Here is a 23,157-nt window from a genome sequence, read left to right as displayed (position 1 = left end):
AGCTCTTCATGAGTGTATCTCAACATCTGGGGGACGATGAGGAACGTGTTCCTCAACACTCAACCCAATGTTCTATGTAATACTAGCTCTTCATGAGTGTATCTCAACATCTGGGGGACGATGAGGAACGTGTTCCTCAACGGTCAACCCAATTTTCTATGTAATACTATCTGTACCTAAGTGTATCTCAACATCTGGGGAACTACGAGGAACGTGTTTCTCAACGGTCAACCCAATGTTCACATCAGCCGAATTATTAGAGGAACGGGTAAGTGTTGAAGGAAATGGATGAAGTGTTTTTATAAACTGTTAAGGAAATTAATCACGTGTTGGAAATGGCTTTTCATAGTCGGGTATTCCAGTAGCCGGTTGCCAAAGCCGTACGTTATTCCGTGGAAGCCATCCTCGATGTGATGCCACGTCACTGGGACGCCATTGTCCTCCAGCCGTTTCTTGTACAAGATCCCATCGTCTCGGACGGTATCATATTCGCAGGTTATTAGGAAGGTCTCGGGGAGCTGGCGGATGATGTCGTCTTCCGCTAAAAGCGGGGAGAACATTGGGTTATCGCCTGTTTTGCAGAGTTCATAAAGTTCTGGGGAAAACGGAGCCTTCTCCACGGGCACGTAGCCCCTGGCCTTGAATTGTTCTGGGATGAAGTCGGGATTGACCCATTTTCTGTATTTCTCCCACAGATGCCTGGGAATGTGAGCGTTGTTCATTAAGCCGTCCACGTCGATCCTCTTCCCGGTCAGATACACCATGCCCATCTTCAAGGCCCTTTTCTTGAACAGAATGGGGACCGAATGGTTCTGCTGATAAGAAGGCAAGTTGAAATCGAATGCCTGGAGGAAGGGATGCACGAGGACCTGCCCTCGGAGCTTTGGGAGTCCCTTCTTGGTTGCCAGATGTTGACAAACAGCCGTCGCAAATGTCCCTCCGCTACTTTCTCCGTAGACAGCGATGCAATTTGGGTCCACTCCGTATTCCGCAGCGTTTTTCAAGAAGTGCGTGGTAGCCGTGCAGCAATCCATAACCGGGATCGGGAACGGGTGCTCTGGAGCCAAACGAAACCTGAAGCAGAAATGAGACGTGGTTTGAATCCGTAAATCTACTCGATGCATTCTAGCAATGTGAAATCAAACCGTAGTGAAATGAACAACTTCCGGCAAAAAAAAAAATAGGTAGGTACTCCAGAACAACCTTATGTTGGAATCAAAGGACAGAATTATGTTGGAGGACCTAGACAATGCCAAAAGAGAACAACTCTTCTAATACTTCTAGGTATCGTCAACCTCTGGCATACCATGGAATCATCTTGAAGGACATGGAAATGCACAGAGAGGACATCCTTCCTAGAATGTGTAGGTCCCTTGGAGCTCTGTTTTATCCCACATACTATGCAACATATAGATGAAACTGCTGGGAGAGGTCCTCTGAGGTTTTGAAGTATGACGCTACGTATATGCAGATGACACCCAACTCTCATCATTCCTTTGCATTCATTTAAATAAAAGGCGTTTTCTTAATGGGTGTCCTCAGTGAATAATTTTCCTTTAGACATTAACTTCAGACATGAATAATGCAACAGTAAATTTCGTCAACTTCACAAATAAGTTTTTCGAGAAGTAGTGTTCTCGGCCTCCCGGTGCATATCGAAACAAGTCATGCCCTTTGGACTAAGGAACACCCCTTCTTTTGGTTGTTGGTTTCCCCAGTAGGAAGATCATTGACTGCGAAAGGGACGAGTATTTTGGGAAACTATTGTATACAGAATTGATTGAATCAGGTGGGAGAGCGCTCTCGGTAGGACATCGTTTTGAGAACAAACTTACCGATACAACCAGGACGAGTAGGAAGACACTTACCCAATGCAGACAACGACTGAATCGGTTTTCTCGGCAATGTAGCAGCATAGCTGGTCAGACATATCTGATGAACACATAATGTTTCAAGGGAGATTACTGATGGGTTTCAGGACTATTTAGAAAGATACTATACTCCCCACTAGGGTGCCCACTGAATTTTGTTTCCTGGAAAAATTACGAAGCAACAAAGGCTGACATAACTATATTCAGAGTAAAATGGGTCTATTAGCGGATTAAAAGTGTGGATCTGGGTCCACGTCTACATTGAATGGTTCATTTTCAGTGATACTCAACTATTTCAGGAAGCATATCAGAGGCTTATTTGATATATGCAAATCAGTATACAGTAGAGTCCCGGCTATCTGACTTCCGCTCATCCGACACTCCGGTTTTTCCGACTTCCGCTCATCCGACACTCCAGATTATCCGACGTGTGGGAGGAGGAAGGGAGGCAGGCCCTTCTCTCTCTCTCTCTCTCTCTCTCTCTCTCTCTCTCTCTCTCTTTCACCTGCCTTCTTTCTCTCTCGCCCTCCTCCTCGCTAAGATCCGGCCCGGTGAGTGAGAGAGGGAGGGAGGGCAGGCTACAAAGGCAACAGTGGTGGCAGAACCAGGACCCGGCTGAGTGAGTCAGTGAGTGAGGGCAGGCAGCCGAGCGAGGGGAGGCCTATCCCTCCCTATTATCCAACAGTTTTGCTCATCCAACATTGTACCTGCCCGTTTATGTTGGATAACTGATACCCTACTGTACTTATTTATTTATTTATTACAATACTTATATCCCGCCCTTCTCACCCATAGGGGACTCAGGGCAGCTTATATTAAAACACAGTATAAAAATATTACAGGCAATTCAATCAGTTAAAAATTAAATGCATTAAACATTGATTTAAAAATATGCGACAGTTGGAACATTTCAAATCTAATTATTTGCCCACGACAACAAAGGGATCCCAAGTTACGAGAGGTGTACAAAGCGGCTGAAATCCAATTAGTAATTCGTTTCGGAGATATGGATGACCCCCGCTTCGTTTGGACGGGTCCCATCTCGTTTCGTATTCCGAATCTCAGAAACTTCGTAAGATTTGTTCCCTTCGCAGCCATGGGGGAAATTTCGAGGCCCGTTTCTCCATCATTTCTACGGCTATTCAACGGAATCTCGCGGGCTCCATTCGGGGAACTTACAAATGTTTCCGAAAAGGCCGGCACCTCCAGAAATGACCACCACTCCTTTCCTCTTCCCAGAAGAAGCCACTTTGGGCCAATACACTCTCACCGGAATGTCTTCGAAATGCAGGCTCTTGATAATCAACAACGAGCTCTTCCTCAAAGGCATTGTTCTATAGAAACCGGCCAGGGCTTTATACTTGTGGCAAATGCCAAGCTTTTCGCTGATGATGGCCTATTTAGGACAAGACAAGGACAAGGAAGAATTCATCTAAGACTTAGACGCAAGGAATGATAGTCATAGGGTGAGACAGATGAACATTAAGTAACACTGAGTAACAAAAGTGAAAGATTTTCTGTTCCTGTCTGAAAGCGTTATTATTCCTCTTTGTACGATAGTGATGTCCATGGTATTTGCTTCATCTCTTTCATTCGTCTATTCATTTAGTATCGTCCATTCGGATGCACGAAACGAAAGATGCAATTTTCGGACAAAACGAAAGGCGACACGAAAGAGAAAGCTGCACGGTCACCACACTTGCTTTATTTTCCTTTTGTTTCGGGCTGCGTAATAATAAGCCAGTACTGACAGAAGGCTGGTTCTCCATGACAGCTGATGCGTACCAGTGGGTGTTAATAATAATATTAATATTAATAACAATAGTCATTCTGGGACCCCAATGGGTGCTAATATTAATATTAATATTAATAACAATAGTTTCCCTGGGGCCCCAATGGGTGCTAATAATAATATTAATATTAATAACAATAGTTATTCTGGGACCCTAAGCTGGGTCTGAGAGAGGTTTGCCTCCCCATTACAGCTGATGTGTGCCAATGGGTGTTAATAATAATAATAATAACAACAACAACAACAACAACAACAACAACAACAATAGTTATTCTGGGACCCTAAGCTGAGTCTGAGAGAGGGCTCCTTCCCCATGACATCTGATGTGTATAAATGGGTGTTAATAATAATATTAATATTAATATTAATACTAATAACAATAGTTATTCTGGGACCCTAAGCTGGGTCTGAGAGAGGTCTGCCTCCCCATGACAGCTGATGTGTATCAATGGGTGTTAATAATTATATTAATATTAATAACAATAGTTATTCTGGGACCCTAAGCTGGGTCTGAGAGAGGGCTCCTTCCCCATGACAGCTGATGTGTGCCAATGTGTGTTAATAATAATATTAATATTAATAACAATAGTTATTTTGGGACCCTAAGCTGAGTCTGAGAGAGGTCTGCCTCCCCATGACAGCTGATGTGTACCAACGGGTATTATTAATAATATTTTAATAACAATATTACTCTGGGTGAAATTATTTCTTTTGACCTGGATGCTTCCAAAACTGAGAACTAGAACTTCATCTACAAACTGGAAACCAATCTATCCTCAAAAAGAATCATCCCTTTCCATGTTCGACCCCCAGCGAAAGAGAGTTTCCAGATGACGATGCCATATAAAACATACACAAAGAAGGCATGTTAAGATCAGGAGGACTTACCAGAAACCCTAAAAACTGGATAATGAAATGATAAAGCCGTAGTTTTCCAGGGTGTTTGATTCCCGGCGGGATGTGTATCCTCTTCTGATCGTAATAAATCCCCCAGGCGATCGCGAAGACTGTTATGAGGAGGCCGGCATATAACGCAAGCATCCCGAGAGTCGCAAGAAACACCATTCTCTTGACGAACAGGCGCGAAAGGACTCTCGTTTGTCCGACGTTCTGTGTCACACCGGCCTCTCCACTTTGTATGGGATAAGTTTTGGAAGGCTCTTAATTAGGATGTCAGCTGATGGAGTCCGTGGTTGTGTGCTACACTTGATTTTTCAATCATGACGCTCGCTCCTAAAGAATGCATAATGCTAATTACATTTTATTTCCCTTTGTTGACTCTAAATTATGTGGACGACGGTAATAACTTCCCTGATTCACAAGTGCCGGATCAGGGAAAGGCGTTTCGCCTTCCCTTCGCTCACACAACACGTCTCTCGACATCTTGCCCAAACCGGATTCTCAAGTTCCTCTGAAGCTTCTTGTTGGAAAAGGGGCCTCCTCTCTTCCAAAACGATCATGTTTCTTTGTCCGCAGAATTGCCAGGAATGAGATAGACCTCACCTGTGGTTCTGGACACGGCAATTAGGATATAGAAAAGCTGGGAAGTGTCAGTCACAATGGTCAAAGAAATGGGAAAGACGAATCCTTCTGAGCTTGGAGAAGAGAAGGTTGATTGGAAGGTACACGAGAGCCATGTTTCAATGTTGGGAAGGATACGTACAAGGTATATATTAGGGTTGTGCAATTTTTCGTATGTCATATAAAATTCGTTAAATTTGTGCTTACGAGGCAATATCCGACATGCGCCAAAAGCTTAAGAATCGAAACTTGTCATATAAAATTAGTTAAATTCATGCTTACGAGGCGGTATCAGACACGCTCCAAAAGCTTAAGAATCAAAACTTGTCGTTTAAAATTTGTTAAATTTGTGCTTACGAGGCAATATCCGACATGCGCCAAAAGCTTAAGAATCGAAACTTGTCGTATAAAATTAGTTAAATTCGTGCTTACGAGGCGATATCCGACATGCACCAAAAACTTAAGGATCGAAACTTGTTGTATAAAATTTGTTAAATTCGTGCTTACGAGGCAATATCCGACATGTGCCAAAAGCTTAAGAATCGAAACTTGTCGTATAAAATTAGTTAAATTCGTGCTTACAAGGCGATATCCGACATGCACCAAAAACTTAAGGATCGAAACTTGTCGTATAAAATTCGTTAAATTCGTGCTTACAAGGCGATATCTGACATGAGCCAAAAGCTTAAGGATCGAAACTTACTCAACACTTTTTGTGTGCATTTTTGTAAACCTCAGAAGCCTCCCAAAGAATGTGTAATTACATTATATTCCCCCTTGCTAAATTACGTGGACATTCGAGTCGGAAATAACTTCCCTGATTTGCAAGTGCTGGATCAGGGACACGAGAGCCATATTTCAATATTGGGAAGGATACGCACAAGGTATATATTAGGGTTGTGCAATTTTTCGTTATTCATCGTAAGTCGTATAAAATTCATTACATTCGTGCTTACGACGCGATATCCGACATGCACCAAAAACCTAAGAATCGAAACTGACTCAATAGGGGAAAGCAGAAAAATTTCGTAATGACTTTTGAAACATTTTTTATCGATCACACATGCCTAGTATACACACACACATATGTATGTATGTATGTATATAGGGTTCCTAAACTTTTCTAGGTGACTCCAGGTATATAACACAAGCCAAACATTTCCTGATAACTCATCACAACAAAGATTTATTTCAAAACAATTCTTTGGTATGCATATCATTTTACCATGTATTAAAGATTGGAACAAATTTGCATATTAATGAGATGCTTGTTTATTTCTGCGTGGAGAATTTCATCCTGGCTGAATATTTCATATTGCAGGGTGTAGAGTATTTCCAACATTTTTAATGTTGTGCTGGCAGGTTTGGTTGGCAAGCTCAAGAGGAAGAGTACACTTTTCTGGGTCTCCTTGGTCCTCCTGTATACACGTTCATGCCGAAAACAACCACTAGGTGGCAAGTTACACACTATTTTGAGTGTATTCTGTGTATTTATTGTATTTTAATCTGAAGAGCGAAGGATGCACAATGGGGTAAACCTCTGTGCTGAAGATCTGAAGATTGGTGGTTTGAATCCGTGAGATGGGGCAAGCTCCCATCTGTCAGCCCCAGCTTCCCATGCAGGGACATGAGAGAAGCCTCCCACAGAATGGTAACACATCCGAGCAATGTCTCTGTAAACAGCCGATTCTCTCCCAAGTTACCTATGTTCCTGCTTTCATACCTATGGATTAATTATTGTCTATGTTCTTGACTCACACTTATGGATTTGTGGTTTTATGCTCCTGACTTCATGGATTTCATGTTCCTTGTCTTCATGGATTTCATGTTCCTTGTCTTCATGGATTATTAGTACCTTCCTACCTTGGACTACTGATCGTTGTGTCTTGGACTACTGCTATTGCAGAGCACCCTTTCTATTGCTTTTGGGGAATTGTGGTATAGTGTTTGAGCATTGGGCTACAACTATGTGGACCAAGGATCAATATGTGGACCAAGGATACAACTATGTGGACCAAGGATCAATATGTGGACCAAGGATACAACTATGTGGACCAAGGATCAATATGTGGACCAAGGATACAACTATGTGGACCAAGGATCAATATGTGGACCAAGGATACAACTATGTGGACCAAGGATCAATATATGGACCAAGGATACAACTATGTGGACCAAGGATCAATATGTGGACCAAGGATCAAGTTCCTGCTTGGTCATGGAAACCCGCTGAGGTTTTCTGAGTTATGTTCCACCTCTTCGGCCCAAGATCTCAACCAACAGCTACAATATGTGCGTATTAGCTATCATACTTGGTACTTACAAACTTCTTAGGAAGCCTACTATGCTGTCTAAGCATATCTGAGAACCTGAAAAGGAGAAAAGCCAATGGTCAACGAAATACAGGACTCCGTGGAAGCCATCATCGAGTTGGTACCAGGTCACTTTACGGCCATTGTCCTCCAGCCGTTTCTTATACAAGTGCCCATCGTCCATAAACACGTCAGACGTACAGGTCAAGATATACGCCTCGGGAAGTTGTCGGATCACGGAATCTTCAGCGAGGAGAGGAGAAAAGGTTGTCTCGAAGATCTCGTCCACCGTTCCCTTCGGCCACGTCAGCGCGTCGTCCTCGCCTTCAAACTCCTCGGCGCTCTTCTCCGGCCAAAGCCATCGGCCATATTTCCGCTTCTTCTCCTTGGGCACGTGGAAACCTTTCAGCGCCCCCTCCGTCAACGCCAAATCCTTCTGAAGGTACTGAAGGCCAAACTCCACCACGAGTCTCTGGCTGAAGAGGGGCATGTGGCGGTTCTTCTGATAGGAGGGCAAGTTGAAGTCCACGGCCTGGAGGAAGGGGTAGATCAGAACCTGGGCGCGGACTTTGGGGAGGTCCGGTCTGTTCACCAGGCCCTGGCAAACCGCAGAAGCTAGCGTGCCTCCAATGCTATCTCCTGAAATTATGACCGAGGCAGGGTCCACTCCATAGTCTTCCACGTTCTTCAGGAAATGTACGGTGGCCTTCAGACAGTCCAAGAACTGGGTTGGATATGGATTCTCAGGAGCCAAACGATACCTAAAGGAACGGCACAACCATCAGTTCCAGGGGCATCTCAGATGCTTCTTAATTACTCATTTGGAGCAGGTATGTCCTACATAGTCATCATGGACCCATAGACTCATAGGACGTTTTCCCACCAGTGTTATCATCTACTGATCGTCCGAGTTGCTCCTGCGAATTTCTGGAAAATATAGTCCAGGGCAGAGCTTTTGGAATTCTCAGTTTCCTTAAACTACGTTTCCCAGAATTCTGCAGGAGAAGATTAGACAATTGGTCTCTGTTCTATAACGCTGGTGGGACAACGTCCATACATTCAAAGGCTCATAGGCTCATAAATTATAGAGTTATAGACTCATAGACTTATGGAGTCATAGACGTATAGACTCATACACTCATATAGACTTGTAGACTTATAGAGCCATAGGCTCACAGACTCATATAGACGCATAGAATCATAGACTCATAGAGTTATAGAATCATAGAGTCATACACTCATATAGACTTGTAGACTTATAGAGCCATAGGCTCACAGACTCATATAGACGCATAGAATCATAGACTCATAGAGTTATAGAATCATAGAGTCATACACTCATATAGACTTGTAGACTTATAGAGTCATAGGCTCACAGACTCATATAGACACATAGAATCATAGACTCATAGAGTTATAGAATCATAGAGTCATACACTCATATAGACTTGTAGACTTATAGAGTCATAGGCTCACAGACTCATATAGACGCATAGAATCATAGACTCATAGTTATAGAATCATAGAGTCATACACTCATATAGACTTGTAGACTTATAGAGCCATAGGCTCACAGACTCATATAGACGCATAGATTCATAGACTCATAGAGTTATAGAATCATAGAGTCATACACTCATATAGACTTATAGAGTCATAGGCTCACAGACTCATATAGACGCATAGAATCATAGACTCACAAAGTTATAGAATCATAGAGTCATACACTCATATAGACTTGTAGACTTATAGAGTCATAGGCTCACAGACTCATATAGACACATAGAATCATAGACTCATAGAGTTATAGAATCATAGGCTCATAGACTCATAGAATCATAGACTTATAGAATCATAAACTCATAGACTCATATAGACTCATAGACTTATAGAGTCATAGACTCATAGACTTATAGAGTCATAAACTCATAGACTCATATAGAATCATAGACTTATATAGTCATAGACTCCTAGACTTATTCAGACTCATAGACTTATGGAGTCATAGACTCATAGAGATAGACTCATACAATCATATAGACTCCTAGACTTATAGAGTCATAGAATCATAGACTCATATAGACGTATAGAGTTATAGACTCATAGACTCATATAGACTCATAGACTTACAGACTCATAGACTCATATAGACTCATAGACTTACAGACTCGTAGACTCATATAGACTCAGACTTATAGAATCATAGACTCACAGATTCCTAGAGTAACAGAATTCCTAACAGTTTTCGAGGAAGGAAATATTTCCCTGGCTTCACCACACTATAAGTTCTTTGATGGTTATATCTTTGTCTTTCTTTTCCCGTTTGTTGTCGCCTTTCCTTATCCATTCATGTAGCATTGCCTTTCCTTATGACGGCTCACTATGAGAAGTATGTCTCTAGATCATCCCGGCTGATGTTATCACATGAAAACATTTTTACTTACTCAACTGAGATCACGATGGAATCGCTGTCCTTTGCAATGCGCCGGCACAGTCTGTCATAGGCCGCTAGGAGAGAAATGGATGGTATTGTTGAAATATGTTTTGTAAACCAACAGGTTCAGGTTCTTCAACCACTTCCTATATTCCCAAATAATACGTTTGTCCAGACGCCTACACATAAGATGCGTTTTGTGACAAAGATGCAACTAGTAGAGCTTCCAAAAGCACTATCTGTGTGTCTTTTTGTTTAAGGCACCCAGATAAATAACTCACAGGACCTTGAAAAATCAATCGAGATATTTTTCCATTTTTCATTCGCTTCGCAGATGATATGCACCTAGGATTGTACGATCACCTAGGATCTAATTTTGTATTATTGTATCATTTTCTTACCCACGCTTCCAAATTGCCCGATTCCACCATGAAAGTACAAGATTCCTCTCCTTTTCCCACCAAAGGGTCTTCTCGGCTGATACATCCTCACGGGGACTCCATCCAAAACCAAATCCTTGATGGACAGATGGGGATCTTCCCGGGCTGGTATGCCATCCATGGCTAACCGTAGAAGTCCGTAGCCGTTAGAGAGACGCATTTTCCTTAAGATAGAGATCTGTGGGCAAAGACGATCAAAGTCAGCTAAATCAACCTTCCTGATGCTGTGACCCCTTAATGCACTTCATCATATTGTGTTGACCCCCAACCATAAAATTACTTCTGTTGGTACTTCATAACTGTAATTTTGCTATTGTTAAGAATCATCATGTAAATATCTGATATGCAGTATGGATTTTCATTCACTGGACCAAGACCCGATCCACCCAAATTTGAATACTGGTGGGGTTGGGGGAGGGATTGATTTTGTCATTTGGGAGTTGTAGTTGCTGGGATTTATAGTTCACCTATAAATCAAAGAGCATCCTGAATCCTACCAATGATAGAATTGGGCCATAGTTCTCACACAGACACCCCATGACCCATAGAAAATACTGTGTTTCCTGATGGTCTTTGGTGACCCCTCTGAGACCCCCTCATGACCCCTCCCAGGGTCCTGACCCCCAGGTTGAGAAAACTGAGCTAAATGGACTTAACCATAGAATCAAATTAACATAGATATCAGATGACACCGATGATGATAACGCAGATAGAAAACATTATTTCCAGCACAGAACGTCAACGTTGGAAAGAAATGTCACAAGACGACTAAAAAATTGCATGAAATTATCTATTTGAAAGTCTCCGAAAGTATTGTGGAAGTGGTTGCACAACTCTACAATCATTGTACGTGTCCACTTTCCAGAAAGACAATCATTTCTATAGATTTGTATAAGGAAACAAGATAGGGATGTCTATCTATGTATTTGAAATTCTCCGAAAATATTGTAGACTTGGTTGCACAACTCTACAAAATTGTACGAGTCCGCGTTCCTGAAAGACAATCACTTCGAAACAAGGTAGGAATTAGACATGTCCGATCGATGAAAAAAATGTTTCAATTCTCGTTTCTAAAGTAGGGGGCGCTGGCGCTTCGATATAGAAAGTATTTCCGATTTTTTCACCCAAAAATTTCAGATATTTCCGGAAATTCGTAATGATTCTAAATGTTTCTAAAATGGCGGACGCGCATGCGCAATCGCTACACACTGGGCTTGTATGGCAATCTTCCATGTGGACGCAGAGGACATTAGCCCCCACCTTTGCGTCCATCGTAGAAGCTTCTGATTGGCCGGGGAGCGGCAGCCATGTTAGGCTGCTCTAAGCTCCCGTTCAAGATAGGTTGCAGAAACAATTTTTTTTAATATTTAAAAATATATATTTTAAAAATTTTTATGGGGGAAAAAAATTAACGAAACATTAAGAGACAATTAGAGAATGGTCCAACAAATGGTTCGAATTACATTGCTGGTTGCGCTGTGAGACAATGTCTCGGAATGCGTATCAAAAAGCGAGAACAATCCGAAATAATTCCGATATACAATTCAAAACGATTTTTTGGACATGTCTAGTAGGAATATATTAACTTACCAGACCGAATAGCATGATCAACAGACAGTGCAAAACTCTGAGCCTGAAGGGTTGAGCGATGCCGGGAGGGATGTCTGTGACGGCGAGGTGGAAAGAAACGGCCCATATGAAGAGCAGCGAGAGGCCGATGCAGAAGACGGTCCACGACACCGCGAGAGCCCAGAGCCAATCCATCTATTCGCCTCTCCCTGGGATTTTTGTTTCGGGAGGACTCTGCTGTTTTATTTACATGCGATAAAATGACAAAAAGCCTGTCGTGCCACATGTTAGTCATATTATGGAAACTTGGCCTTAATCTTCAGGTCCATCAGGAAAACTCACGCATCTCAAATTATCGTTGGTTTAGGTGGAGTCCTCGACCAAAAATTCAAGTAAGGACGGAGCAATTTGGGTTCAAAGCTGAGGCAAGACTTTGATCCTGGCCTTCCTCTTCCTCTTGAAGAATGGGAGACTATCTGAGAAGTTCAAGGGAGAGCTGTCGTGACATCAAGCACAGCAGGGGCCAGGTTAGTAGCTAGTTAGTAGCCAACTGCAATAAATGACTACTGACCGAGAGGTCATGGAATCGAAGACCAGATCGGATTGAGCTCCCGATCATTAATAGCTTGGCTCGCTGCCCACCTAAGCAGCCTGAAAGACAGTTGCATCTGTCAAGTAGGAAATTTAGGTACTGCTAATTTAACTAATTTACGACACCATAATAACTTCCAGGAAAGGAATGAGGAAGTACTACCATCAAGGGCTCGGTGTCACATGTGGACAATGAAGCATCAGCTCCCCCTTGTGGCCGGAATCGAGCAGAGACGATGAAGCAACAGCTCCCCCTTGTGGCCGGAATCGAGCATACCCTCAGGAAGCTGGAAAATGTCAAAATTGCCTCTGTGTCTGTCTATATATGTTGTATGTCTAATAATGGCATTGAATGTCTGTCATGTATATGTACATTGTAATCCACTCTGAGTCCCCTTCGGGGTGAGAACTAAACTAAACGCCCCACAACCTTGAAAATTGACAGCACAACCTCTCATCCACGCCTCTACGTTCATACAACAAAAAGAAAAGAAAAATTAAGTCCTTGCCACAGCAACGTGTGGCCAGGCATAGCTATCTATATATAATAAAGGGTAATGGAATCATGGCACCGGACAAAACAACTAAACTAAACGCCCCACAACCTTGAAAATTGACAGCACAACCTCTCATCCATGCCTCTACGTTCATACAACAAAAAGTAAAGAAAAATTAAGTCCTTGCCACAGCAACGAGTGGCCGGGCATAGCTAGTACAATATATAATATCTAATGTGTTGTTATTATTCCACTAATGGGGTAAAAGACCGAGGCTCTTAGAAGTCTCTTATATTCGAAGGGTAGCTGGATGTTAAGCAAATGTGATGGCAAACAACAACATCATAGGAAAAAACAAAAAACCTGAGTGTTTTGTTCCAATTGCACCATGGATAATAATCCTTCCCTGTTTGTGGGATGAAGACGTGTTTAACTCCCTCTTATCTGGAACCATGTTGGGCTCGCTTAGGAAGGAGAAACCCATAATTAGATCTCGTCGATGGGCAGGATGAGGGCCAACCCGTTGAGAAAGCCCTCTTAGGAAACCTAATCCCTTCCTTCTCCGAGTAGGTGTTCCTCTCATAAAATCTATGGGATCGCCTCTCGCCAAGAACTTGAATCTGATAAAGGGTTGAAAGACCAGCCTCAAAGTTCAGGTCCTGGGTGTGATTAGTTTTGGTTGTTTGCTTTGTGTTCCACACTGTACGTCAAGACTATTCAGGATCCGACACTTGAGGTGAAGGTCCCGCCCATTACTGTCCTGCCTTTTCAGAATCTGTGTGAAGGAAATCGCGCCTTGCCCAATTTTGCCCAACTAATTCCGTTGATCCTCCTTGAAAGCAATGAGCAAATCACTTCATACAGTTCTCCGTCTCAATCCTACTTGTGGGCAGAGACAGAAGATGGGGGAAATCCCTTTGGGGTCAAGATTGTCAGGGTATTGTGAATTGTGTGAAATGTTAAAATCAATCTTGGCTGTTAGGAATGTTTTTCTGTATGAGTTTCGGCAAGGCATTTCAGCAGTGGAGGAGTTAAAAGAAGCCTGCTTTGATTGATGTAACACAGAACCAATGGGCCAATGGGGTCAAGTCTGATTGACCGGGACTTCCTTCATGATCTGTGGAATGCAAGGGAGTGTCTTCTGTCGGCGAGAGCGTTCATGTAAGATGGACGGAGAATGTATTTGCAGCAGCTCCGTGGCCGAGGAGACACTGCCATGTGTCTAGGACTTATTGCTAATGAGTGCTACTGTACATAGCAATGTAAATAAAGATTAAGTACCGTTGAATTCAACTGAATATTCGACTGCCGGCGTTTTGTTTACCAGTGCTGATTCTCCGTATGAGAAGGCAGCCTGGAGAAGGAGGGATCAGTGAGACCAGGATGATGATTTTGGAACCCACCCTGAACGGCAAACAGAGTCTCACCATCGCCCTCCAACAAAGATGACATGTGTGGGGCGGGTGTTGTCGAATTAGTAGTGGTCGAATGACAGTTTCATCCTTTTTTACTTCACCTCTTTCTCTCCTTCATTGTTCTCCTCCTGCTGCTTTTCCTTCCTTCCCCCTCTCCTCCTCTTCCTCCTTTTGTTGCTCATCTTCTTCCTTCGCCTCCCCTTCTCTTCCTTCTCCTTCCTTTCCCTTCTCTTCTTCCTGCTCCACTTCCTCCTTCTCTTCTTTCCCCGGCCCCCTTAAAATGCAACAAAGTTTTTGTTGCATTTTAATAAACCTTTCCCATTTTTTTAAAATGATAGAACCATTTAGGAAACGGCATTTATGAGCCAGGAACGAAAAACGTGTAACATACCCCATTTCCCCGAAAATAAGACAGTGTCTTATATTAATTTTTGCTCCCAAAGATGCGCTAGGTCTTATTTTCAGGGGATGTCTTATTTTTCCACATTTATGGTTGAATTTTTAAAAATGAAAATTTATTATCTACTGTACAGTAGTTGTCATCGCAAAACAACATAACCAAACTGTGAATCCTTTCCTCCATCCCAGTGGTCTTTTTTCTTTTTTTCTTTTCAGATTCATATGTTATTTGAGTGATTATATTCCTTTTGTTCATGTGATCGTTTTAGTCAATTGTTATGTTTTGTTTTTGTTTCTAATTCTTATAGCATTTTATAGTGTTTTCAGTGTTTTATTGTACAATGTTTTATGCTGATTTTATATTGGAAACCGCCCTGAGTCCCTTTCGGGAGAGAGGGCGGTATACAAATAAACTTTTACTTACTTACTTACTTACTTACTTTCAAGATTTTCTATATTATATTTGATTGCTATACTGTTTTAAAATGACTGTTTTAAATTTCTGTTTGTATGTAAATTTATGTTGTTGCTGGGCTTATCCCTGTGTGAGCTGCCCTGAGTCCCTTCTGGGAGAGGGAGGTGGGATACAAGAATAAAGTTATTATTATTATTATTATTATTATTATTATTATTATTATTATTATTATTATTATTATTTCTTGTTGCACTTTGCCTAGGTTCTATGAATTAGTCTCCAGTGTTAATATTGTATGTTTTATGTCAATTTTAACGATTGTGTTTACTGTAATTGATGTTTTTATTTGATAACTGTTTTATTGCTGTGTTTTGATATTTGATTGTTTTATCAGGCAAGGCCCCATGTAAGCCGCCCCGAGTCCCTTCGGGGAGATGGGGCAGGGTATAAAAATAAAGTTATTATTATTGTTGTTGTTGTTACTACCTTTATTTCCATGTACAACGATCTATGGTATGTACACTTACCGATCCTGCATGCTTCCAAACAAAAACTTTGCTAGGTCTTACTTTTGGGGGAGGCCTTATATTTAGCCATTCAGCAAAACCTCTACTAGGTCTTATTTTCTGGGGATGTCTTATTTTCGGGGAAACAGGGTAGTGTAATTTCAGCTACACAAATGACACCGTACTAGTGTCAAAAACTAGCAAAGGCTCGGAACCGTTATTGAAGGGAATTAAAGCACAAAGTGCTAAGGCAGATTTGTAATTGCACAAATTACAAATACTCCTACTCCTACTACTACTACTACTCTTCCTTCCCCTTCCTCATCTCCTTCCACTTCCCCTTCCCCGTCCCTGTTCCCGGAGACCTAAGATGGAAAAAATTAGAACTAATTAGGAAACGACATTTATCACCCAGGAACAAAACTCGTGCAACATAGTGTTATTCACAGATTCGATTAATACGTTCTCCCGAGCATCCACTCAATGTTGGTCTGAGGATTCCTAGAGAGAGAGCGAATTTAATGTTTAAGTTGATCGTACAGTCTTCACCACGGAGGACCTAGCCATTCAAAACATTTCTAGGCATTGAATGTTTGTGTATCCTGGACTCCGCCCTGAGTTTCCTTGGGGAGATAGGGCAGAATACAAATAAATTATTATTATTATTATTATTATTATTATTATTATTATTATTATTATATTATGACACAGCAAACAAGATAGATATGCTGGATTTCGTATCACAAAATCACAAGTCGAACACTTCCCAAGTGTCTAGGACTGTATGATGTATTTTCCCAGTCGGGTGGCCTTTTGCAGTTGGCAGATCGTAATTTTGTCAATGTCTATTGTTTCCAAATGCCGGCTGAGATCTTTTGGCACGGCACCCAATGTGCCCATCACCACCGGGACCACCTGCACTGATTTCTGCCAGAGTCTTTGAAGTTCAATCTTGAGGTCCTGAGAGCGGCTGAGTTTTTCCTGTTGTTTTTCATCAATGTGACTGTCACCTGGGATGGCGACATCAATGATCCAAACCTTTTTCTTTTCCACAACTGTGATGTCTGGTGTGTTGTGTTCCAGAACTTTGTCAGTCTGGATTCGGAAGTCCCACCGTATCTTTGCGTGCTCATTTTCCAATACTTTTGCAGGTTTGTGATCCCACCAGTTCTTTCCTGCTGGCAGGTGGTACTTGAGGCATAAGTTCCAATGAATCCCTTGGGCCACATAGTTGTGCCTCTGTTTGTAGTCTGTCTGTGCAATTTTCTTACAGCAGCTGAGGATGTGATCCATGGTTTCGTTGGTTTCCTTGCACAGTCTGCATTTTGGGTCAACAGCTGATTTTTAATAATAATAATTATTATTATTAATAATAATAATTATTATTATTTTAGAAACGTCTGATGTAGTCGACCATGCTGTCCGCTCCTTGTTTGCTATTCGAAAATGTCAAAAACCTCTGGTTGAGAAAGCCCAAAAATCCGTGGAAGGCGTCCTCGAAGTGGCACCAGGTGACCGGGACCCCGTTGTCCTCCAGGCGCTTCTTGTACAAAACCCCGTCGTCTCTCAAGACATCAAACTGACAGGTCAAAATAAAAGTGTCTGGAAGCTGCCGGATGACGGCGTCATCGACCAAGAGCGGGGAGAGGAGTGGCCCACACAACTGGTCGATGAGCTCCTGTATTTCCCCAAAGGAGAAACCGTTTGGCGTTCTAGGTTTGCTTTCCCTCCTCCTAAATTCTTCCGGGAGATTCTCCTTGCTCAGCCATTTGTCGTATTTGGCCTTCACCTCCCTGGAGATGTGGTCTCCTTGGATGATCACCTCCAGGAGGGAGAAGTTTTTCTGGATGTACTTCAAGGCGGCCGTCACCAGTTCCTTCCTGCCTAAGGGCGGGGTATGGGCATTTTGCATATAGGAAGGCAGGCTGTGCTTGACGGACTGAAGAAAGGGGTAGACCAACATCTGGGCACGTGGTTTGGGGACGTCGTCCTTCTGGACGAGCATCTGGCAAACAGACGCCGCCAGCAGCCCTCCGAAGCTGTCCCCGCAGACGATCACCCGGCCGGGATCAACGCCATACTCTTCGGCGTGTTTCATAAAATGCACGGCAACATCCAGACACTGGTAGTACTGCTTCGGATAGGGCTGGTAAGGAACCAGATGATACCTATGGAAACGAGAAAATAGGGGTTCACATCTGCCTGGCGGTGCTACAAATCCCAACCAAGAGGTCCGAATCTTATCGTCAGTCGCAACAAGAATTGACAATAGGATTCGGCCCTCTTGGTTCAGATTTGCTCTAGTTTTGCAATGAATATCTCTTCGAGTTTCAACCTATTCTAGCTAGCTTGTGGCAACCACAAAAATGATGTTTCTCGAGTGTAACAACTACTTTCAAAGTAAGTACAGCACAATAAAGTGGGAAATAACCCTTTCAACAGGAAAAAAAAATCAAATTTTGCTGTTACAGAGTGTTATGGTCGCAATATCCGGGCTGTGGCGCAGCTGGTTAGTGGCCAGCTGCAATAAATCACTACTGACAATCGAAACCCGGGTCGGATTGAGCTCCCAAGCCTTAATAGCCTAGCTCGTTGTTGACCGAAGGAGCTCAAAAGACAGTTCCATCTTTTGAGTAGGAAACTTAGGTACCGCTTCCCTGTCCCCGTCCCTGTCTCCGTCCCCGACTCTGTCCTTGATGGAAGTACTTCCTCATTTTTTTGCACGCTGCTGGACATTTTTAGGGTGACGTAAATTAGTTAAATTAGCCTCCCCGCATAAAGCGGTCCCTAAATTTCCTACTTGACAGATGCAACTGTCTTTCGGGTTGCTTTGGTAAACAATGAGCTAGGCTATTTGATGGTTGGGCACTCAATCCGACCCGGCCTTCAAACTCTCGGTCAGTAGTCATTTATTACAGCTGGCTACTAACCAGCAACACCAAATGCTTAACGTTTCCTGCTCGTGTGTTCCGGCTCTCCATGTATCATCTCTCTCCTGAATATCCATATCCAAGGTCTACGGGGTCAGATCAGCGGAGACAGCACCAGGGATAACTACACCACCATGATCACCCAGAAACTGGTGGAGAGATCGGACCTTCCGACACTGTGGGATCAAGTCCTGATCTACGTGGGCCTGGATTAGATCTTCTAGGGCAGTGATGGCCAACTTATGACACGCGTGTCAGCACTGACACGCCTAGCCATTTTTGCTGACACGCTGCCGCATGCAGATTGATTGGATGACTATGTATTTTGTGGCCAAATTTGGTGTGATTTGGTCCAGTGGTTTTGTTGTTTACTCCATGGGAATTATGCACATTACATCTCTATATATAAAAGGGTAATGAAATTTCGGCCTCGGACAAAACAACAAAACTACACATCCCAGAAACACTAAACTTGGCAGCACAACCCCTCATCCATGCCTCTACGTTCATACAACAAAAAGAAAACAAAAATAAAGTCCTAATGAGAGGGAGAGGAATAATTGTTTTTATCCAATTGCTGCCAGTTAGAAAGCTAAGCTCCGCCCACTTGGTCTCCTAGCAACGCTCTCAGCCCAGGGGACAGGCAGAGTTAGGCCTCACTTAGGCCTCTTCCACACTGCCTATAAAATACAGAATATCTGATTTGAACTGGATTATATGGCAGTGTAGACTCAAGGCCCTTCCACACAGCTATATAACCCATTTATAATTTTATATTTTCTGATTTGAACTGGATTATATGGCAGTGTAGACTCAAGGCCCTTCCACACAGCTATATAACCCATTTATAATGGACTTAATGTAAGGTAAAACCTTTACCCTTGACCCTAACTACCACCAATTCCTCAATACTTTATTTCCCAGACCACCAGACTTCGCCACAGCAACACGTGGCCGGGCACAGCTAGTTTATATATATATATATATTATATCATTCTATTATTATTCTATTATTATTGTAGTATATTATCATATTATTACCATTATATTATTGTATTATTCATTATTCATGACTACATTGAAACTAGAATAGAGAGAAATTAGTGTGGAAACCGCAAGAGGTACCATAGATTGTTGTCCATGGAAATAATGGTAGTCAATAGTTTTTGATTTATTAAATACAGTTATATATTACAATTATACATTATTTAAACTATACATATTGCAAAATTATGTTTTTTTTTCTTCTCGAAGTGACACACCACCCAAGCCATGCTAGGTTTTTTGGTGAATTTTGACACACCAAGCGCAAAAGGTTGCCCATCATTGTTCTAGGGTCTTGGTGATATACGAGACATTGTAGTATCTTTACTTACCCAACGGACAAAACCACCGAGTCACTTTCTTTGGAGAGATAGCTGCAAAAGACGTCGTAAGAAACTAGAAAAGAAAATAGCTTTCATTACTGAAAATGCTTCTCCCGTTCTTCATCCAAAGAGTCTCACCGAGATACGACTCTGCCTTGAGTCTTGTTTACGAGATGAGGACAGGCAGGACCATCGTAGTTATAACCACAACATTGAGCCACGGCAGCTAAAGAGATGCCAAACTATGTTAATCCTACAGTACGGATGCACCCACGTCGCATAAGAACCAGCTTCCTAGATACGTCTGATGATAAACTGGTAAGCTATTAATAGTTGGGGAACCTTCCACACTACAAAGTTATAGCACTTCCATTCCACTTTAACTGCCACTGTGGGATCCTGGGATTTTTGCCTCCCCAGAATACAACCCCCTGGAATTCCATAGGACGCAGACGTGGTATTTTATCATAAGACTACGTTGTATGGTGTGGAACAACCCCGAGTTACATGACTAGACCTTGGACGGAAGCTATAGATGTCTGAACAGGATCCCAAGCTCATTTGAATATTGAGAGAGAGAGAGAGAGAGAGAGAGAGAGAGAGAGAGAGAGGAAGGAGGGAAGGAGGGAAGGAAGGAAGGAAGGAAGGAAGGAAGGAAGGAAGGAAGGAAGGAAGGAAGGAAAGAACGGAGAAGGAAAGAAGGAAGGAAGGAAGGTGGGAGGGAAGGAAGGAAGGTGGGAGGGAAGGAAGGAAGGAAGGAAGGAAGGAAGGAAGGAAGGAAGGAAAAAAGGAAGGAAAAAAGGAAGGAAAATAGGATGGAAGAAGGAAGAAGGGAGAGAGGAAAGGAAGAAGGGAGGGAGGGAAGGAGGGAAGGAAGGAAGGAAGGAAGGAAGGAAGAAGGGAAGAGAAGGCAGGAAGGAAGGAAGGAAGGAAAGAAAGAAGGGAAGGAAGGAAGGAAGGAAGGGAAGGAAGGAAGGAAGGAAGGAAGGAAGGAAGGAAGGAAGGAAGGAAGGAAAGGAAGGAAGGAAGGAAGGAAGGAAGGAAGGAAGGAAGGAAGGAAGGAAGGAAGGAGGGAAGGAAGGAAGGAAGGAAGGAAGGAGGGAAGGAAGGAAGGAAAGAAGGGAAGGAAGGAAGGAAGGAAGGAAGGAAGGAAGGAAGGAAGGAAGGAAGGAAGGAAAGAAGGGAAGGAAGGAAGGAAGGAAGGAAGGAAGGAAGGAGGAAAGAAGAATGGAAGAAGGAAAAAGTGAGAGAGGAAAGGAAGAAGGGAAGGAAGGAAGGAAGGAAGGAAGGAAGGAAGGAAGGAAGGAAGGAAGGAAGGAAGGAAGGAAGGAAGGAAGGAGAGAAGGAAGAAGGGAGGAAAGAATGCATATTTGAAGTATGGCATTCCTTGAGAGGGAATCTTCCACGGATCCCTTGGTGGCCCCGTCTCCACGCTTACCGATGCTTCCGCTGGTGCCTCCTCCTCCGTGGATGAAGACGATCCCTCTCTGCGACAGCCGGTGTGGTTTGGGCCGATACAACCTCACCGGGACGCCCTCGATGTGGGTGTCGCTGGTGGAGAGGGACGGACCTTTGACCCTAGGAGACGCGTCCAGTAAGAGGTTCACCAGGACCATCTCGTGCTTGAAGATGCCGATTTTCTTCAGAACGTAATCCTGTTTTGAGACGAGACAGGAAGACACAAGTCAGGGCCACACAATTAAGCAGGAATAAGACTTTCAAACCGGGAACGAGGTCCGGGGCGACGAACCTACCATCGACACCAGCCATATAAACAAGAATACCGCAAGCTTCAGCTTCCGAGGTTCCGATATGCCGTGCGGGATCTCGACTTTGCAGAGGTAGTGGTGGACGACCCACGCCAGGTGGAGGAGCATGAAGAGGAGCAGGAGCTCCACCACGGCGGCCGAGAGAGTCCACAGAACATCCATCCCATTTGCAGAGCCGGAGCCCGATGCGAGCGAGGAGCGCTTCCAGAAAAACCTGGGAGTGTTTAGCAACGTGCTCGTTCCTGCCCCGGCCCCTTTATTTTAGCCCCGGGACAATTAGGTAATGAGGTTTATCCAAACGAGTTCTTCTCCTCCTCCTTCCTCCGCAATTAGAAAACTGTCGCCCATGCGTTTATGAATGAGGATGGTTCAGACGATGGAGGCAGGACTGTATTTAGATACTTTCATGAATCACAATGAGGACGGCTCTCCATAAATTATTCTGGGATCCCGAGCACACGAGTTTTACTAAGGCAAGGATGAACTGTCTTAACTCGGTTTAACCCACAATCCTTCCCAGAGGTGGAGAAACGTCATGGGGAGAGCGAGGGGCCACCTCGAAATGAGCGCGGGCGTCAATATATTTGCGGATGATGGCTGTTTCGCCCTATAAGACCCTGCTTGAATTTACAGATCTGCTCGAGTTTTCTCACCTGATAGAAGGCATTTTCTCAGTCCCACTCCCATCCCGGGCCTATTTGGGATATTCATTATTACGATTATTACTATTATTTATTTATTTATTAGACTTGTATACCGCTACTCTCAGTTTGGCTCGGAGCGGTTTACAGAAATAGATTAAAACAATACACTTAGCTTTAAAATAACAATAAAAACAACAATAAAAACAGACATAGCCCCGAGTTTAGTAAGATGGAATCAAAAATGGGCGGTAATGCCTTCTGAATTGATAATTAATTTCAAGCATTTGTGTATTAATACTAATTATCGTATTAATATAATATTGATTTTGCACTAATTCTGCAATCTGCCTTTCCGTCTCATTGTTTATTAGTATGGAACTCGCCATGGCTTTCTGAAAGTAATTGACGACTAATTATTTTTATAATGGGCCTATTCAAATATCATCAGACGTCTTGCAACCAATGGGCAGGTGGCCCAGATCTTCTTTGCATAACTCATTTGGTATTTCAGACCATCAAATTGCTATGTTGGACGCCATGGGGCTATTCCGCCATGGGAATATTTGTTTCGCCCTTAAGTCTAGTCGAGTCCAACTCTGAGGGGTGGTGCTCATCTCCCTTTCAAAGCCGAAGATGTGCTGAATCTATTAATAAAGGAGTCCGCCAGCCTGTCCTAACATTGTGT

The 23,157-nt window shown here is 43.0% G+C and overlaps 3 protein-coding genes across 3 annotated transcripts; all 3 read right to left on the bottom strand.

Moving 5' to 3' along the window:
- On the bottom strand, positions 1-5,067 carry LOC100559422 (arylacetamide deacetylase-like 4). Its single transcript, XM_008123159.3, has 4 exons — positions 4,552-5,067; positions 3,051-3,267; positions 1,869-1,932; positions 1-1,074 (listed from the first exon to the last, which is right to left on the bottom strand). The coding sequence occupies exons 1-4, from the start codon at positions 4,726-4,728 to the stop codon at positions 300-302; spliced, it is 1,233 nt and encodes a 410-aa protein (XP_008121366.2). The 5' UTR covers positions 4,729-5,067; the 3' UTR covers positions 1-299.
- Positions 5,068-5,243: 176 nt separating this feature from the next.
- Positions 5,244-10,770, bottom strand: LOC100559620 (arylacetamide deacetylase-like 4). The gene is made up of 3 exons (XM_003229188.3): positions 10,332-10,770; positions 9,941-10,004; positions 5,244-8,257 (listed from the first exon to the last, which is right to left on the bottom strand). Exons 1-3 carry the CDS (start codon positions 10,528-10,530, stop codon positions 7,504-7,506), a joined length of 1,017 nt encoding a protein of 338 aa, XP_003229236.2. The 5' UTR covers positions 10,531-10,770; the 3' UTR covers positions 5,244-7,503.
- A 6,382-nt stretch (positions 10,771-17,152) lies between these two features.
- On the bottom strand, positions 17,153-21,990 carry LOC100559817 (arylacetamide deacetylase-like 4). The gene is made up of 3 exons (XM_062965976.1): positions 21,814-21,990; positions 21,498-21,714; positions 17,153-17,973 (listed from the first exon to the last, which is right to left on the bottom strand). Exons 1-3 carry the CDS (start codon positions 21,988-21,990, stop codon positions 17,153-17,155), a joined length of 1,215 nt encoding a protein of 404 aa, XP_062822046.1.
- Between the last annotated feature and the right edge of the window lie 1,167 nt (positions 21,991-23,157).

This window comes from Anolis carolinensis, unplaced genomic scaffold (genome assembly GCF_035594765.1).
Source record: "Anolis carolinensis isolate JA03-04 unplaced genomic scaffold, rAnoCar3.1.pri scaffold_15, whole genome shotgun sequence".
Taxonomy (NCBI): Eukaryota; Metazoa; Chordata; class Lepidosauria; order Squamata; family Dactyloidae; genus Anolis; species Anolis carolinensis.
The sequence above is the reverse complement of the archived record's forward strand: the minus strand, read 5'-3'. Positions and strand labels throughout refer to the sequence as shown.

Excerpts from the sequence above, each read along its gene's own strand:
- LOC100559620 (XM_003229188.3), bottom strand. The coding sequence starts at position 10,530 with ATGCGTCTCTCTAACGGCTACGGACTTCTACGGTTAGCCATGGATGGC. Across the intron at positions 10,005-10,331 it reads CGGGCAATTTGGAAGCGTGG|CGGCCTATGACAGACTGTGC; the intron begins GTAAGAAAATGA and ends TTTCTCTCCTAG. Across the intron at positions 8,258-9,940 it reads TCCATCGTGATCTCAGTTGA|GTATCGTTTGGCTCCTGAGA; the intron begins GTAAGTAAAAAT and ends CCGTTCCTTTAG.
- LOC100559817 (XM_062965976.1), bottom strand. The coding sequence starts at position 21,990 with ATGGATGTTCTGTGGACTCTCTCGGCCGCCGTGGTGGAGCTCCTGCTC. Across the intron at positions 21,715-21,813 it reads TTATATGGCTGGTGTCGATG|GATTACGTTCTGAAGAAAAT; the intron begins GTAGGTTCGTCG and ends GTCTCAAAACAG. Across the intron at positions 17,974-21,497 it reads AGGCACCAGCGGAAGCATCG|CACCGCCAGGCAGATGTGAA; the intron begins GTAAGCGTGGAG and ends TGGGATTTGTAG.
- LOC100559422 (XM_008123159.3), bottom strand. The coding sequence starts at position 4,728 with ATGGTGTTTCTTGCGACTCTCGGGATGCTTGCGTTATATGCCGGCCTC. Across the intron at positions 3,268-4,551 it reads TCCAGTTTTTAGGGTTTCTG|GCCATCATCAGCGAAAAGCT; the intron begins GTAAGTCCTCCT and ends TGTCCTAAATAG. Across the intron at positions 1,075-1,868 it reads TCAGTCGTTGTCTGCATTGG|GTTTCGTTTGGCTCCAGAGC; the intron begins GTAAGTGTCTTC and ends TTTCTGCTTCAG.